This window comes from Centrocercus urophasianus, unplaced genomic scaffold (genome assembly GCF_019232065.1).
Source record: "Centrocercus urophasianus isolate 14NV4802_14NV808 unplaced genomic scaffold, USGS_Curo_1.0 seq_37, whole genome shotgun sequence".
In the NCBI taxonomy this organism is placed as follows: Eukaryota; Metazoa; Chordata; class Aves; order Galliformes; family Phasianidae; genus Centrocercus; species Centrocercus urophasianus.
The window spans coordinates 2098989-2117358 of NW_024884944.1; the positions used below are offsets into that span (position 1 = coordinate 2098989).

The window sequence follows — 18370 nt, forward strand, 5'->3', positions numbered from 1 at the left end:
TCAAAAGTCGAGGAGGAGGCGAGCGAGGAGGGTGGCCCAGAGGCAGAGGCCAGCGGCCGCCCGGGAGGCTGCGTTGCCACTGTCGTGCACCGCTCCGGGCCCTGCACCAGGGGGAGAAGAGGAAGAAGAGGGACAGCGTTCAAGGCAGTGATGAGAAGATGAGATCATGCTGTCATGCAAACAGAAGCCCTCCCCCTGTTGTCCCTTGGCATTCCTCTCTTCCCCCCTTGGCAGGTTGGCAGCAGTGGGTCAAGTCCCCAGTTTGGGGACGCTGGCGACATTTGGGGCACCTACCATACAGGATGATGCTGGCATTGGTGTTGCCCAACTTGTTTGTGGCCACACATGTGTAGTTGCCATAGTCCTTCTCCGAGACATTGAAGAAGGTCAGCGTCGAGAGGCGGCCCTTGCTCTCGATCCGCACGCCCTCCAGCCCGTTTGCTAACCTGCACAGGGGGTCATAGATGGTGCTGCTCAAAGCCTTACATGGGTTAATATAAAACAGCCCCAGGCACCCCTCCCTGCCCTCCACAGCCTTATGAGGTCCACCCTTGACGCCACTGTGCCACCCACCAGCACCTCACTCCATCACCAGTCCCATCTCCCTCCGTGGGTTGTCCCTGGGATACCCACACTACCCATGGAGAGAAAGACCTGAAAATCCCCGTGAGGTCTGGGATCCTCCATAGCAGGAAGAGCCTGGCCTCTCTCCAAGCTGATCCCTTGGCTGCCTCCATCCCACCCTGCATCCTCCATGCACCCGCACCTGGTGTCCTCCTTGAACCACTGAAACTCTGCCACGGGGACGGCCGAGGCCTCGCACTGCAGGATGCCCTTCTGGCCCACTGAGGCGCCTGTGTTCTTGGCATTGGAGATGTACGGCGGGTCTGTGGGGATGCCATGCCATGTCACGTCCCTAGGATGGACCACGTGCCTGCCCCACCACCACATCCCCACCAGAAATCCCATTCCATGCACTTACAGTTGACAGTGACTTTGACTTTCCGGACATCTGGGACGGCCACATCATTGACAGCACTGCACTCGTACTCGCCCGACTGCTCCCGTGTGATGCCTGTGATCTCCAGGTATTCATCCTCGCTCACAAAGCCTTGCCCTGTGATAAAATGGGGCACCATCACCAACAGCTCCCAGCTCCAAAACCAACCTACACATAAATCCCCGCACACCCCTGCCATCCTCCTCCATCCCTTTGCCAAGCTGGCATCTCCTGCAGCCAGCGCTCAGCACAGGCAGGTCCCCAAGCCTTCTCTCACCTTTCCCAGAGAGATGCCGCCATGTGACAGTGGGCTCCGGCCTCCCAAAGGCCAAGCACATGAGGGTCACACTGCTGCCTTCATTCACGGTGATGTCTGATGAGATGTTGACGATCTGAGGGGGGACTGCAGGACACAACAACAAAGGGACCGTCAGCACACAGGCTCATGGAGACCTACCAACATTCCCAGCCCTTTCCCCACCACCAGCCCTGCTCTGATGTCACTTAGAGCTGCACAAAGCATGGCCCCACTGACCACATGGCAACCTAGAAAACCTCGACCAACCCCTACAACCTTTCAGAACAGAAATTCCTCCTGGCAACCCCCATACAGGCTCTTCAAGACACCAGAGTCTGCCATACTTCCCCTCCAGCCACCAACCCTTCACCTGGAAAATGCCACCTGTCACTGGTGTGGAAGAGTCTGCACACCCCATAACACCCACCCTGCTGCTTCAGGCAACCTATGATAACCAACTCATTATGACTGCCAACAGCTCTCATATCTTAGCATTTTTATTAAAGCTTTCTAAATTACTGATTGTCTGCTCCATTCAGCACTGGCCATTGTGATTTATATTAGTCTATCCCCCGATACTCCATCTAATAAATAACTTGGCAATCTCCAAGCCCATAAATCCCCATCCCAGCAAAAAGCAATTAAAGCCCGTTTGCTGACGCCATTCACTGGTGCTCCAGGCCTTGGAGCTGGTGAATGCCTCTCCCCAGGAGCTGATCCAGCAATGCAAAGGGGCTCTCTCTCAACCAAATCCCAGGCTGCCTATGCCATGCTCAATGCCCGTGAGCCCTCCGTGGCCATGGCAGATGTGAGATCTCAGCCCCACAGTGCCCAGTAATGGGCATGAGTGCAAATGGATCTTGGTAGATCCCTCTGCTCCATCCTCCCTATCGGGTTCCGGATAGAAAACAAAGATCAAGAATCACAAAACCATAGAATTGTTCAGGTTGCAGAAGACCTTCCAGATTATCAAGTCCAATCTCAGCCTAACCATACTACCTAAAGGACGGGGCATTCCAGGGGAGGGGTAGTTGAGAGGGGCACAGAGACTATGGCAATCTCTACTGGGGAACTCTGCCTAAGCTGTGAATGCAAGAAGCCTTCAAAAGGCACACATAAGCCCATCCAGCCAAGTGATGCTCTCAGGCATATTTCACTCTCCATGGAGACAATGGCAGCGCCACGTCTCCATCACCACCACGAGACACAGCCCCTCTGCATAAAGCATCAACTGCATTTGGAACTCTTCACCCTTCCACCATCCACCAGCAACACCGCCTGCTCCAGTCCTGCTGCTGCTCAGCTACTGGCAGTTCCTGTGCCCTGGCAGGGGTTCAAATTCAGCCTGAGAGCACCTTTTGCTCCTGGGGGGGCTCACAAAGGCTGGGCTTCCCCATGCATGCACTCGCAGCTCGCTCCCCAGCACAGCCCAATGGCGAGGGCGCTGCCGAGCCTCCGCCGCCTGATGGGCCCTGCGAGGCTGTAAATTTCCCAGCAACTTGACACTTTAATATAGAAGTACAGTCTGTTATAGCAGAGGGAGATTGTCTGAGTCCTTCAGGGGAGACTGGCAATCCAAAAATGAAAAGTGTGCGGCAGCAACCAGTGAAAAATGTAGTTAGTGCTGGGAGTGCGAGCGGCACGCTGCCATGGTTTGTCCCCAGCTGCTGCTCGGAGCAGCCCTGTGTGATCAGAGCTCCTACTGCTCCTCGCAGCACCCAGGGACAACGTTCTTTGTAAAGCTGCTTGCACGACACGGGAACTGCAGAGCAGCCAGGGCATGGAGCAGAGCTGCGCTGTGCCGTTCGCCTCTGTGTGCACACACGGTCTTACACTTATGCATCACAATGTTGTCCCAACTCATCCGTGCACCCCAGCGTAAGGCAGGCCACAGACAGACACCCAGACTATGTGGGGCCGGGAAGTGTGACCACATGGCCCCTTGCAGCACGCTGATCCCATGGGATGCACAGGGCTGGGTGTCCCTGAGAGCACAGGGACATCGGCAGCATCGATACCCAACTGCAACAGCAATCGTTGCCTATGAGGTTACATGGACTGGCAGGAGGACATCCAAGGGACCTGATTGCATTTCTATAGATCCCACCAGCTGCTGGCTGCAGCCTCAAGGGCAGGCTGCCATTGCCTTTGCTTTTAGCCACAAGGAGGGCGGGAGGGAGCTGGGACTGCGCAGGGACACAGGAGACAGCAAACAGGACCTAAGAGCAGGGTAACAGGGAGCCAACATGACAGTGGTCTAACAGTGACCTGCAGGGCCACTCCATCATTACCTGCATGATGCACCCGCACAACCACACAGCAGGAGATCACCACGAAGGCAAAAAGCTCTCCTGTCCTCCCAGCACCTACGCAGATCAGTGGGACTGACAGCACTGCTGTGGGTACTATCATTGCTATTCATTTACCTGCTGACAGCAAGCTATTTTTTGGCTATCTTTGATTTTTTGCAATAGCCACTGAGGGCCCTCTCCTTGTCCTACATCCTGTATGCAGCTAATATCCAGCTTTATGACACTCCTGTCACTAAATATAGAACATAATAAACGATCCCAGGGCAAACCTGTTAGCAGTCAGAGAAGCAGCAAAACCGGGGCCGGCGTTCAGGCAGGGACATGGAGTGCCATCTCCTGACACATGTAATGCACTTTACTGCAGCTCACCTCGCCTTGCCTTGTTAGCCCAAACGTACCTCACAACACACCAATAATAAGATACTCAAGGGAAAAGGGGTGAGATCACAGAATGGAAAAGACCATTAAGATCAACAAGTCAACCCACCACCACCATGCCCACTAAACCAGCTCCCTCAGTTCGTTGAGAGGCACAGGTGCTGCCCAAAACTGGGGCATAGATGCTGCCCAAACTACACTGCCATTGGTACAAGACACAGCTTCCCAGAGAGAGCCACCAAAGCACAGCTCTGGCTCCCACCACACCGAGGTCACAGCAATGTGGATGCCAGCTACAGAGGTAAAGCAAACCAGCATCACAGGAACTCTATCCCCTTATTAACAGTCTTGTTTTCTATTTAAAAGACCACTATTAAGAGCACATTGGATGTGCAGAGCAGTGCGTGGCCCGCGGAGCATTGCCTCCATCCCGTGTAATATTAATCAGGGGGAAGTTAATGCATAACGTTCGCCAGGCCAAAAAAAATACATTTGGGCTGTAATTTCTTGTTTGTTCTGAAAGCGGGCGAGAGAAATTGAATGTGAAAGTGATGCCACTAAATTCAATAACAATAAGCCCGTGATTTATCTCCTTCCTTTACTGCTCAAGACCCGCACTGCCCGACGCGCCGATTAATGTTTTACACTGGGTACAGGAGGCGGCCGCACAGCGGTTCCTGCTGATGCCCTTGGGGGCTGTAAAACCCTGTGCCTCCCCTCGCCCCCAAACCCTGCCGAACGCCAGGGCTGCCCCGATCCTCCGGGCTCAGCTTTGCTCCTGTTCTGCAGCAAACTCCTTGCAAAATGGCTGGAGATGCTGCAAGACACCCAGCGATGACGGGGGATGGCTGTTGCAAGGGGCATGGCCTTCCCCTGCTAATCTGTGCACTGAGAGGCGGCTCTTCAGTAATTACTGCCTGCTTATTGACTCAGAGCGACACAGAAGAGTGCAAACAGACAGGAGCTGGCTTGGCTTTTGGCCACTCTGTATCCCAGATCCCCACCAGCAACGCTCGCTGCCTCAAGCTGACTGTTTTTAGCTGTGAGATCATTAAAGCCGCACGGAGCTGAGCTGGGAGGCTGAGCCACTGATGTCCCTCCGGATCATTAGCTCCTAAACCACTCCAAGAGACCTCTTCTTACACCTGGGAGAGGGTGGGATAAGATGGGTGCCTATGGGCTCTGCACACCGCTGGGCATCCATGAACGCCCTGCCCTATTTGCTGGCACAGCATGGGGTCACTTGGGTGTGCTTGGTGGCTTTTTTGCCCCAAAACAGCACTCCAAGAGGCAAGCTGACCTGTTTTACCCATGCAAAGTGGCACAGGACACTGCTGCTCACTCTGTGCATCCCTCCTTCTGCTTGATTTTCTCCAGAGTGCCTTTTTGGCTCCTGCTGCTGCCACCCTGGACACAGACAGACCTTTAGGGCAGCACCTTTCAACATAACCCAGATGCAAAAAAACTCCATCCAGGTGTCCAACACCTGCTTGGATCTTGACATTTCAGGCCCCCTCTCATACACAGCTCGGGACAGGGATGGTGTCTGCCTACAGCTGGCACCAGCAGTGCAACACACAGTGATGCCAGATGTGGGCATCCTTAAATACCACACACAAACTGCACGTGCTTCCTGAGGTCCCCATGTGCTGCCCTGGTTACAAAAGCACCTCCTGTTCCCCCCCAGCCTCTCCTTTTCCTCTTTCCAGGGACAGATCTGACAGGAGAGCTGCCGCCCTCTTTCATTAAATGTTAATGCTTTTATTTATTCTCCAGTATTTATGGACCTCTCATCTCTTTCCCATTGCTATTCACATATCTCCCTCTCGTTACTGCCAGATGAGGATGGACAGCCGATTTGAAGCATCAGGACGCACACCTGGATGGCTTCCCAGACACCCTGCAGGGACAGAGTCCTTGTGGGACAGCCCATCCAGCACACAGAGATGCAGACCCACCCATGCACTCAATATCCTGCCTGGCACCCTGGGAAGGGGCACATTAAGGCTTTAACCAAAGTGCTGCTTGTTGACAGCCAGGATTACCACCTCTCATCAACCCCATTCTGATGAACCACGATGCTCGTCGGCATTGATTTTATCAACACTAGATTAAGCACATCTGACAGCTACAGGTTGGGCACCAGGATGGTTTTCGTCAAATTTCTCAGCCCAGAGAGCAGCACATCATGCCGTCACCTTGCACACTCTAAAAATGCTCTATCTGGGGGGAAGTTCCCCCTTTCCCTTCTCCTACCCATAAATGCTGCCCTCCCAGTGCTTTCCCAGGTAAAGCACACCTCACAAGGTGCAGGCTGGGCAATCACCACAACCCACATGCTTCAAACAAATCATCTCCACAGCACAGATGAGGTTTCCCTGCCTGGCTGATGCTCCCTCAGTGACCACATCTCTTCTCCTGCCTCTCTTCCTGAAAACAATCCAAGTGCAGCCAAGGGGAGTGAAGAAAACTGACCACAAGCAACCTATGGGGAATCACAGAATCCTTAAGGTTGGAAAAGACCACTATGATCTTCACATCCAACTGTTGAATCATCCCCACCATGCCACTAAGCCTCTCACAGCCTCATCCAGACACCTTAGGAGCCTGGAAGCATCACATGGCATGTCCCATATCTCCAGCTGCATCTCATATCCCTTCCTGCCCCTCTTCTGGGGGATGTGGACACCCCCAGCACCATGCATGGTCAGACCACGACACCTTCGGGCTGCAGTCACACTCAATGGGACAAAGCAGTGGGATAAACACGCCATTAAAGACCCCACCACCAATGCAAAACCACAATCTGAATGTACCAGAGACCACGAGCAAACAAAACAACTACAAAATTAAAGCATGGGCGGAGAGCTGCCTTCACTATGCAGCATCTCCCACCTGCATACCACGCACCCTTTTTCTCCACGTCTTCGCACTGAGACGGTGCAAGCAATAAAAACAAAACTCAGAGTGTTATACCTACTGTGTAACCACCTGTCAGTAAATTTATGAACAATTAGGAAGCAAAAGTGCTTCCCAGGGAGCTATTTGTGTGCGCGATAAAAACGTTCTTTCTGTTTGGGAATATAATGGGGAAACAACTTCTCCCGTCCTCCCCCCGCTCTGCCATTTTTTGCTTTTTGCAGTAATTAATCCAGCTGCTGACACTCTTTTGTTCTGTCAGCTCCCAGTGCCCGCAGCACATCCTGCTGCTCTGACCTGCTCACTGCCAGCTGCTTTTTGGGGCTTTCCCTTCCTTTTTTTGGGAGCCTGAGGATGCTTTCGCATCACCCCCTATGGCTGAAAGTCACAGCCTTCTCCCTGTACCCAGCTAGATTTCAGGCTGGTGTTCTCTCCCAGCCACTCTAAGGACATTTTGCTCTCCTTTCAGCTCAAAAGCCTCAGGTTCCCAACACGTGCCACTGCAGCACTGATTCCCCAGCATTCAGCATCTTCCTGTAACCCTTTGGTTGCTTCCCACACTGCTCTGCCCTTCATCCCCCACCTACAACCACACGTGTGACTTTCCTGCTCCAACACCCAGACTGCTGATGCATTTACAGATGCAAATTCACGAGTCCCCATGTCCTTAATTCCACTGAACAAGACCCAATCCCTCTGTACAGCTGAAATCCTACCTCCTCCAGGGCATCTCACAGTACCACCCTTAGCAAACCCAATGCCCATTTCCCTTTCCCATGTAGCCATTCACACCAGGGTGGTGGCTCTTCCTGCAAGCCAGGCTCTTTCTCTTTCAAGACCTTCCCCCTCTTTATGCCTTCATTATTCTTTCATTTTTCTCCTTTGTTGTCTTCTGCTCTTTTTTTTCTGGGCACTTTCCTGCATGCACACACTTTGTTCTCTCTTCCCTTCGTTGTACAAGTCTCTGGGCTTCTCTTCTCTCCTCTTTCCCCTCCAGTTATCTTACTCTTCATTCATTTCTACCCTTCCTGTTTTCCTCTGAGCCATCCTCATCTTTGAACTCCAGTTGTTTTCACACCTATTTTGCCAGCTATGGGCTCAAGGAGAGACATGAGCTCTTCTGACCTGGGGAGAACCAGGTGAAGGCTGTATTATGAGCTCATCCTTAGAGAAAGCATTTCCCCTCTGCAATGGCACCTCACTGCATGCTCCAGCAGCTCCTCTCCTGCTGCCACCACCCCTCTCCAGCCCCCATCTCCTGCAGCACGATGCTATCACGAGACTCACTCCACATTTTGGCCACTTGCAAAGATTTCTACTCCCTTACGTGGCAGTTTCCTGAGCCCCCCTACTTTGGAATGAAAAAGCAGCATCTCCCACTTGTTCTCTCTAACAGTGCACGTGCCAATTGATTTTCCCCCTGCAGTTGCTCATGGTTCGTTTTTTCCCCTCTTGTGCCATCCAGTGTGTAGTTCAATAAACTGCTCAGCAAATGGCTCAGGCCCCTTCCATCCTCACCCCCACCTGTGCAAATACCCCCAGAGAAGGAAATGTGAAACATTAGTTTAACTGCCATGGACATTATGTGTTCTTGCCTTGTGCTCCTGCTGGGAAGACTTCTTTCCAGCCTAAGTGATTTTTTTTCCTTTTCCTCTTAAAAGCCTTTTGATTTTTCTCTATTTTCCTGCACTCCATCCCCACTGCTACGAAGCCAAACTATGGAAGAGTTTTCTGCTTAAAATCACCGTTTCGCTTTTCCCCACCAGGACGATTAACCCAGTGCAGCCGGAGCCAAACCTCCAAACAGTGATCAACAAAGCACCAAATGAGACCCCGAGGAGCGATGAAGGGGAAGATGCACACGGATAAGTGTGTCCAAACTTCACTGTGCCATTTGCTGGCCCACCTGATGAATGGCTGCAGCACTGAGAGGAGAGAAAAGCAAACAAGGAGCCTCCTCCGCCCACTGCTGGGCCACCTTAGCCTGAAAACTCAGCCAACACACATCATTTTTGGTGCACTTTTTCCAAAAGTGCCAAGAGAAGCTTGGGTAGGTACCAAGGACATGGGCTGAGCCTCTGAAAAGCTCAGGGTGAGGAGAGGAGCACCTCCTGGCACTCACTGCCAGAGCAGAGCCCATGGGCACCATACCTTAATGAGAGGTGCATTCGGGATGGGTAGGGAAGGAACAGTTTGCTTCACACACCAGGCATCATCCAGCAAGGCAGAGATGTGCCCCAAGTGCCACACAATGTGTGATCCATTCCTTGCAAGCTCTTGATCCCAGCACACCACACAATGCAGCAGGAGCCACTTTTGCACTGGACAAACAGAAGCTGGACATTGCTATCCTGGATGGATAAACTCCATTTATCCTCCACTAGAGGGTATTGGATAAGGCCCCTGTGGACCACCTCCATGGGCAGAGGGACCCCCAGGCTCCTTCTCAGACATGCCCCAGCTGCAAGCACTTCACCAGGCTCCGCTGTTCAGTCTCTGTCTTCCTCATTATTGCCTTTTCTCTTAAGCAGACAAAAATAATAACTCATTAAGGAGCAAGCAAGTGGTCAGGCACTGGCACAGCTGCCCAAGGAAGTGATGCAGTCACCATCCCTGGAGGCGTTCAAGAACCACAGGGATGTGATACAGGGATGTGGTCAGTGGGCACAGTGGGGGTTCCAACCTTCCTGATTCTGATCCTTAGCATCCCAAGTGCAGATAAAGCACTCAAGGGCAGCAGTGAGCCTGCTGCAGAGGCCACATCCTGCCCTGCTCATTCTCCAGGCTGAGCTGCAGCTGCTGTGCACCACGTGCACAACTTTCATGTCAAACTCTCCTGCGCCCTAATAATAAGCAAAACCACTGACACTCGTGTGAAGCACTTTCTGCACGTACAGCATTTTATCAGCTCTTCTACAACTGAGCTGCTCCCCTTGCTTTGCTATTTGCCACACAGCCTCCCGGTAAGGTTTTAATAAGTATCACAGTCTCAGCTCCTGCCTGGATATCAAAGGTAGCACGATAAAAGCAAGTTTAAAAGCATCACTTGTGCAATCGGAGGTGGAGGGGGGCCTGCAGCACAGCCTGTCTTAAGGGAGAACAGCTCAATGAGGCTGGTGTGGGGGGGCTGCCCTTTCAGAGAGTCGAGAAGAAGTCGGTTGTTATTGGGAAGAAGGAAAAAATAAAGACTCCATTTGCTTGAGAGAAGCTCGCTGAAGAGCTACAGCTGTTGTCAGCGCCACGTTGAAAGGCAGAGGATGCAACTATTGACACGGGACCTGGTTCAGGGCACTGCCTTTACGTGGATTCGGGGGGTACTGCTGAAAAGAGATGCACACCCGGCTCTCTGCTGCCAAGAACAAAGGCTGTGGTCCTTCAGAAGCCATCCTGCCCATGGGGAGAGGAAAGCAGCAAAACGCCCAGACAGGAAAATGGATTGCACCGACCAGAAACTAACAGTAACGATGCAGACAGCTGGGAGAGGCTTTAATGAAAAATCTATGGTGAGCGGGATTAAGGCAGAACAGAGGAGGGTTCTCCAAATAAATCAGAAACAGAGGACATCTGAAGAGTACAAAAGACCACTGTTGGGTAGGGATGGGCAGCAACGGGGATCACTGCTGAGATCGCCACCAGCTGCAGCTCTCCGATCCCAGAGCAATGCCCACGCTATGCAAAGCTGCTTTGGCCCAAACACAGAGTAGCAAGAGCCAGGAAGTGTTCAGAAATACCTGCAGATGGGGACTTCCTCCCTGTTAGAAGATATCCCCGAGGTCTCAGCCCAAACCCCGCTCTGCATTTCTCCGGACCTGATGCAAAACTATGGAAGAAAGTCCCCCATGGTGCCTGCAGGATGCTCTGCTGCATCAGTGACACCACCCAACCATGCCTTACTTCTGCAACATCGCTGCAACCTCTTGCTTAACTGTTCATTGTGCTCGGGAGAGGCTCCATCTCACTCCTGCTGCCTGATTTCCCATCACCTCCTCCCACCTCTTACCACTCCTTGTGCTCCATCAGCCCTTCTGCTGCTGCCTTCCCCTCACTCCCATCCCCAGCCTCCACTCCCAGAAGGAAACCTGCCTTATTCTTTAAGATCTACAGTCTCAACCACATCACTGATTCCAAGCTCTGCACTCGAGGCAGAAACACCCCCTGGCTGCTGCAGCAGCACATGTCAAGGAAGCACAGCTATGCCCTGCCTGTTGCTCCTGGCACCAAAACCACTCTGCAGGGTTTCCTGGCCCATCCTGGCACACTGCACCTCTGAGAACAGGGCTGCACCTGGGGACAGCAGGGCTCCCCAGCACCCATCACTCTGGAGCAGCCTGCCTTCACACCTACTGGCTACATTCGTCAACAGTTCAATGCAGGCAAAACTCTCTGCTTCCTACTAATTGCTCTGACAGAGAAATTACAGCTCCTTTGGTGTCATTAGTGCCATCAGAGCTGCTCTGCTATGCAGACTCCCCTCCCATTCACCCCTACAAGCTCTGTTTGGGTTTCCTTGCTCCAGCAACGGCCCAACAGCATCCTCATTTCAAGCTCTTTATGATAAGAGAGGGATTAGGCAGCTCGTTCTCTCTTACACCACATGAAATCCCAACTCTCCCTGTGTTTGCAACCCCCCACCCCCTCCCAAAGCACCAAAACACCACACACGTGCCTATCAGCCTCCATCCTGTCGTCACAGGGACAGAAAAAAAAGCTGCCTGGCCTCCCGCCATCCCCGCTCTTACAAAGTGCTGTTAACTGCTGTAATGAACCAATCCCAGAGACATATTAATAACGACACGAAGAGACACATTTACTGTTGATTGTGACTCGCTGGCAGATTTATCGCCGGGTTGCTAGGAGGGAAGGTCTGGCCCTGCAGTAGCGCAATTAAAACCAAATTGAATACAGGGACAAAGAATCAATAATCTATCTGGGCAACTTTTAGTTGTGCAAAATACAAATATAAATTAATTGACCTGAACACGGATGCTAACTGGTCCTTACTGCCTGCTTGGGTGGGGAGTGCCACCAGGACAGTGCCCGCTCTGCAGAGGGAGTCCTGAACCCACACTTGACACTGGGACAGCTCTGACCAATATAAGGTGGTGGTCCCATCCCTGGGGACCAGACAAGTGCTCTGGATGCGACCGTCCCTTGCTTTGCCCCTCTGAGCCTTGGAGGTGCATTGCAGGCTGCTCTCCCCACACTCTCCTCCGCTGCAGCACACTCCAAGCACCAGCACTTGGCACCAACATCTTCGTGGAATAAAAGGATTTTTGGCCTTGCTTTAATGAGATAAGATAATCGCACGGGGATTTTACGAGGCAAGATATTGGGTGTTAGGTGCTGGAGATTTATTACGAGACGGAGCATGAAGAGGGGAAAAGAAGAGGAGGAGATGTAATCTCTCTTGCTCTCATGCTCATTTCAGGCTGTTTGCTCATACAGCACACGGAAAAGCCTGTGCTCCATGGGCAGAACCAGCAGCAGCCCTGCATGCTGCACAACCTGACCAGCCCTGATGCCACCAGAACCTCAGGGAAGGAACGTTTGGGGTGGTAGGAGCCAAGAGCAGGCTCTGCTGTGTGTGACCAAAGCCATCCATCCCAAGCCTCTGCAGGGCGAGGGGTGAGGTGGGTGTCATTCCACCAGGCAGAAAGAGCTCGGATGCTTCACAGGTGTTGACTGGATGGATTAGCACTATTAGTGAGCAGACAGGGTAAACAGATTAAACTTTGCAGACGGGTGGCTGGCACGCAAATCGCTAAGGGGGGGAGGAGGGAATGCTCTGATATCTTTCTGCTCCCTTCTTTCCAAGCTACACCCTCCCCTCTCTGCACCACCAGCACCCCAGGACAGCCCAGCATGCTCAGAGCAGAGCCCCACTACAAACTCCTATGGAGATCTGGCAGCAAACAGGCACATAGCAGCCCGTGGAAGCAGCAATTCGCCCATCTCTCACACCTCGCAGGACAGCTGACAGGCTGGGTGAGGTTTTCCCTGCTTTGATCGGTGGCCGTATCGAACCCTGCCTCTTCCAAATGAGAAAGATACATAAATATATACATATCCGTGTTGGGGGCTTCTCAGAGACATGTTGAGGCTGAGAAATTTTACAGATTTGCTCATTGCAAAATCAATACCCATCAGCTGTTTGAAATTAAAGGAAAGATTAGGTCCTGGTTTTATACACGCTTTATTGTATTCTGAGAGCTTTCTACTCAGCCAGATAAATCTTCTTTAAGAGGATTAGGAAACTTTCATTATCTTTATCTAACCTGAACTAACACTAACTCTGAAAAATTAATCTACAGACTGGACAAAAGCTGATAGCTGCTGCAAAGGAGCCAGGATCAGAGGCACCATCCACCAGAGCTGGGGAGCCTGGTGGTGACCTCCAGCAAACCAAGATCCCCCTGGAAATATGCCAGTGTGCTTCATAACTGGCTCAGCCCCAGCACTCTATGGGGTCCATCTTACTGGTGGGCTTGAGCTTGGTTCCCACACATCATGCCTCCAAGTGGTCCTCAGTCTGCTTCCACTGGCAGTGTTGGCAGGTGGGAAGGTTGGAAAGCAGCATGCATGCTAGGGTGAGATAGGCAAGCTGAGAGGCCAACATCTGACCAAGGCAAAGACATGTTTGAGGGCCTTTCTTGCACCAAACACCTCACTACAGCCCATGCTGCTGTAGGCACCCTGATCTGCCAACACCAAGAATCCCCCAGATGATGAGACCTGAGGATGCCAATTTTGAAACCAACATCAGCTGCTATGCCAACACGCTCTCCTATGAAGCCCCACGCCAAAAGATCATTGAAGCCCCCCCACACACCATCTGCCATCTTTCCTACAGCCCTGTGCTCTTCGAGTGCATTTTTCTGTGCTCTTTGATTCCCTGTACTCTCTGAATCCATTTCTCCACCACATCTGACAGTTCTTTGCCTTCAGCCTTCCAGAAGCATCTTACAAACAACTCCCCAGTGCAGCAAACCGAGCCACACGGTAGGAAAAGGGGGATGCCAGCCTCACTTTCAGTTTCCAGGTGTTCTCCTCCCCGTGCCACAACCACACAACACAGCAAACCATGGGCAACCTGAGTTCATCTCCTCCCAGACGTAGCAAACACTTGCACAGATCCCTGCCCAATGCCACTGACCACCCAAAATCTCCATCACCAAGAGGGCCTCCAAACCCTCTGGCACTCTTCTTCAACATTCAGCTCAAAGCCAGCACCGTGAACGTTAGGACTGACCTTGCACAATGAGGTGGACGCGCGACGTCTTGGGGTGATTGTCTGTCTGCACAGAGCAGGTGTAGGGCCCCTCATCGTACACATCCACGTTGTGGATCTTGATGCTGTACTGGGTTTTGGTGTTGGAGAGGATGACCACGCGGTTGTCTATGGACCACTTGTCATTGCCAGCATACAGGATGGTGCTGCGGTTCAACCACGCTACCCGCGTCACCCTGTCATCCACGGTACACCTGCAAAAGAAGAGCAGGAAGGTCACCAACCCAGCGCCAACACACACACAGAGCTCCCAAAAGTGGATGGGAGCATCATCACCATCCCCCCACCCCCTACAGCTGCTATGGGCACTGCACGCCCCACACACGCTGCACACCAAGGCAGTGCAACCCTCCCACCACCGCCTGCATCCCCCATCACGGCAAGATTCCTCAGAAGACAGCGCTGCCTATTTTCCTTTCTATTTTTCCCCCATGGCTCTGGGGAGGCGCAGATGAAAATCCCATTAGGTTTGACCTCCACGCGCCGCAAAGGCTTCCCGCATCCCCCGCTCGCCCAGGATTGGAGATGAAGCTGTAAAATTTGCTGACAGTTTGGCTTGTCAGCACAGCCCTCGAGCCATCCCAGTGTGATATACACCGCCATGGCGGGGGAGAGCGGCCGGCACACACCGAGAGAGGAAGAAGAGAAAGAGCCAGAGACGGCGAGCCAGCACGCAGGAAGAGAAGGGAACATTTGGATAAGCAGCTGTAAATCCTACAAGTGCCTTGAAAACACAACGCAGTCATTGCAATTATTTATTTCCTGCCTGGCTCCCTCCCTCCACAAGAAGCACGAAGGCTGGGGAGCTCCGGTCCGTGGCGCTGACTAACGCTTGGCACGGAAGAACCGGGGAAAGGGAATAAAAAGAGGAATTAAAATGTTCCCTGAGAACGTGGCTTTTTCATTCCGTTTGATAGATTTTCTCGATCTATTTACTCCTGGCCTTCGCTGCCTCCGCGGTACCCGCAGCCAAACCACGGTGCATTTGGGTAAATTAAGAGCTGAGCGTTCCTCGGGAGCTTTGCCTTCCCCACCTGAGGACTGCGGTCGGAGAGCTCTCTCAGCGTGAAAGCAAACCAAGAAAACAACCCCAGGCACAACTCATGCTGGCAACAACTTAGGGCAAGGCACTGAAGTCAATCAGGCAGCTCTCACGCATCCCTTCCCACATGACCATAAATTCAGACGTGGGCAGGAGGGCTGCCCCATCCCCAGCACGCAAGGGTTGGGTGCTATATGCCTCCCATGCCGGGCTTGCTGAGCATCGCCTCGATGCAGATTATTAATTGAGCAGAGAAATGGGGCAACGCGTGGTGTGTTTTGGGCTCCCCATAGGTCTTTGGTTTGGAGGAGTGAGCAATACATCCTCCTGCAAACAAGTCCCTTTCCCCATGTAGGAGCTGTACATCTGCACTGGATGCAGATGCCCAGAAAACCCGATGGCTCTGAGGGCACTCCTGGAGCCCGAGCTTCCTCATGCCACCACTGCCATAGAAATGCACACTGCAGGGCAGGTGTTGTCCTGGTTGTCCCATCACCAGGGAGGTGAGGTGGCCTCGTGCCAAGCATAGGCATCGCCCTTTATGGGAAAGCAAGTCCTCCATTCAAATTAACTGGGGGAGAGCTAAGCACAGCCTAGTTAAGTTCAGCCCTGGGGGATTCCAGTCTAGTGGACTATTACTGCTGTCTCACTTCATTATAATGAATAATAAAGAGATACTTACACACGGTTTCTGTAAATTATTCATTGCGTGCACTGAAAAATCAGGGCAGTAATATGTAAAACAGACAACGTGCATGTCTGCGCTCATATAAATATCCAGACTAAAGCCCTCCGAGGTACTCCCGGGTCCCCTCATTAGGGGTGAAGTACAAGGAGCAGGGTTTGAAGTGACAGGAAGATGCGCTTGTGCCGTCTCTGGGAATGTTCAAACACCACTCACAGGCTCCAGCTCACTTCAACTGGGGCTGTTTGGGGTGGGCACACGACCCTCGGCAGCCCAGGCTGCTCGTTTTGCATCTCCTGCCCGCATCTGGGGCTTGAAGCCAAACCTCTACCAGTCCCATAACACAGACAGATGTGCTCCTGTGGGCCGGAACGAGGACAGCATCACCCTTCCTTACCCACAGCATTTGATGGAAAGGATCTCCATCAAAAAGACTCAGAGTGAACAGGACTGGGAAGCCGTTGTGCTTCAGTAACATGGAGATCCGACCCACGGAGCCTCCTTGCTTTGGGTGACAGCAAACACCAACACACATCCCAACGCACAGAGCGCCCTGCCAACTTCTTCATCAGGCTCAGAAAGCGATATCCATTAGCAGCTAAGCTGCCAGCACTCCCTCGTCTCTGAGCCGCCTTTGCTACCTATTTCCAATTGACCAGGATTATGATAATGTCTCCAGTAAGCAAACAGGTAAAGAGACTTCTTCAAAGTGTTTAGATAAAGCAGACAAGCTCTGACAAAGCTGGATAATAAAACGGGCCAGGAGGTTTTCCCTTGAAGGGATCTAATTAAGAACAAAGACAAACCCACATTAACAGTCTCCTGGAGGCACCATATCCATCTCCAGAAGAATCGCTCTGTTACGAGTCCAGAAGGGACAAAAGAAAATAAAGCATGTGTCAGGCAGGAGGGAAATAACCCCTTCCTGTCTCCATGGCTCACCTGGAGACAGCGAGGCAGGGGAACAGCTTTGAACGGAGATGCAGGCATCAGCTCAAACCCGCAGCCTCATCCTAGCTCCCTTCTGCAGCACTTCTTCATGCAACACAACCTATTCCATCCTCTCCATGTCCACCCCGCTCACACCATCAACTCCCTCGAGCAGAGATCCCTCACTATCTGTAGCACCTCACCATGCCTGCTCTCAATCAACCCATTTTGCTGGGGTGTGAGGGCAGGACCTGGATGCCGTGCATTGCCTGAGCTCCATCCCACCCTGCACCCCACTGACAGACACAGCTTCAAGAAAGCAACATCTCCCCAGCCCCACATTCGCCCCTTTGCTCTGCAGGGGGATGGCAGCGGCTGTACCAATGCCAACACCCCATGAGAGTCGAGGGCAATGAACCCAAACGTGGCAGAGCGGGAAGATGCATGAGGGAGGGACCTGGGGGCACCGATGCTCTGCTTCTTCCCCTCTAATTGCACCCATTCCTCATCCGTAAATGCTAATTTTGAAGTTTCTCCGAGGAATTATTTCACTTAGTGTCAACAATACGAATAATTCCTCCGACATGGCCTTTGTGTTTGGCAGTGCTGTGTGACCATCTTCCTCCTCCCGCCCCTATTAGCGGGGACCCCCGCGTTGCTCCCATGGCAGGCGCCTGCCCAGCCTCATTAATGACACTGACAGCACTTTCCCTATGCATGGGATGCAAAATAACACCTGCTGCCTTCCTTCCCAGCCTTCCCCTGTGCACATCTCAGCCCTTCCCTGCAGTGGCAGCGAGGCCAAGGCTGGCATCTGCAAGCTGGGGCTGCCCCACGGTGAGGGAAATAACACACCAGGGGCAGTACGAGTCTTTCCAAGGTATAAACGACATATGAAGAAATAGGGGAGTAAAGCAAGGCTTCCAAACAGGGATCTGGGGGTGCAAAATAACCCAAAGGATGGATATCTCCAGAATGCTGGGGCAGCACAGTCTTTTTGCAGCTACAAAGCAGGGCTAAGGGAGAGCAGGAGCCTCAGGGGAGATGCTCGTCTGCGCATCGACCCGCAACCCTCTCTCTTCCTCATGCAAACAAACAAATCCATTCTTTTAAATACTCTTACAGCCCTTCAACCCCAAACCATTTTTCACTCCTGTAGGCTACATATCTCTTCCAAATGACAAATGGAGATGCCAAAATCGGTCGCAAAACGTGTCGGCTGACCCAGTTTTCTGAAGCTAAAATATTTGACCCAGATCAGGAGCGAGGGAGAAGCAGCTTGGAGCCATGATGGAGCAGAGGACCCTGACATGAGGACATGGCCACAGCCACGGGCTGAGTGTGCTCCATCTTCCCAGCAGGGTACGGGTGGCTTTGGCACCTGCTGCAGGGACAAGGGATGCCCATACAGTCAGGATACCCCAAGTGCAGATGGGTCAGTGAGGATGCTGAAGAGGCACAGCCCCCGCTGGGCTGTTGCACCCCCTCAGTAGTGACAGCATGATATTTCAGCATGGG

General features: G+C 52.5%; 1 protein-coding gene across 2 annotated transcripts in view; it reads right to left on the reverse strand.

Moving 5' to 3' along the window:
• The window catches only part of LOC122167452 (opioid-binding protein/cell adhesion molecule homolog), a 249881-nt gene continuing 231511 nt past the window's right edge, over positions 1-18370 (reverse strand). For both annotated transcript variants that reach the window (XM_042832052.1, XM_042832051.1), the window contains 6 exons: positions 14157-14389; positions 1278-1403; positions 983-1117; positions 767-887; positions 295-446; positions 1-101 (listed from right to left, as the gene is read on the reverse strand). In XM_042832052.1, coding sequence (XP_042687986.1) covers positions 1-101; positions 295-446; positions 767-887; positions 983-1117; positions 1278-1403; positions 14157-14389 — 868 coding nt within the window. The remainder of the gene's footprint in view (positions 102-294; positions 447-766; positions 888-982; positions 1118-1277; positions 1404-14156; positions 14390-18370) is intronic.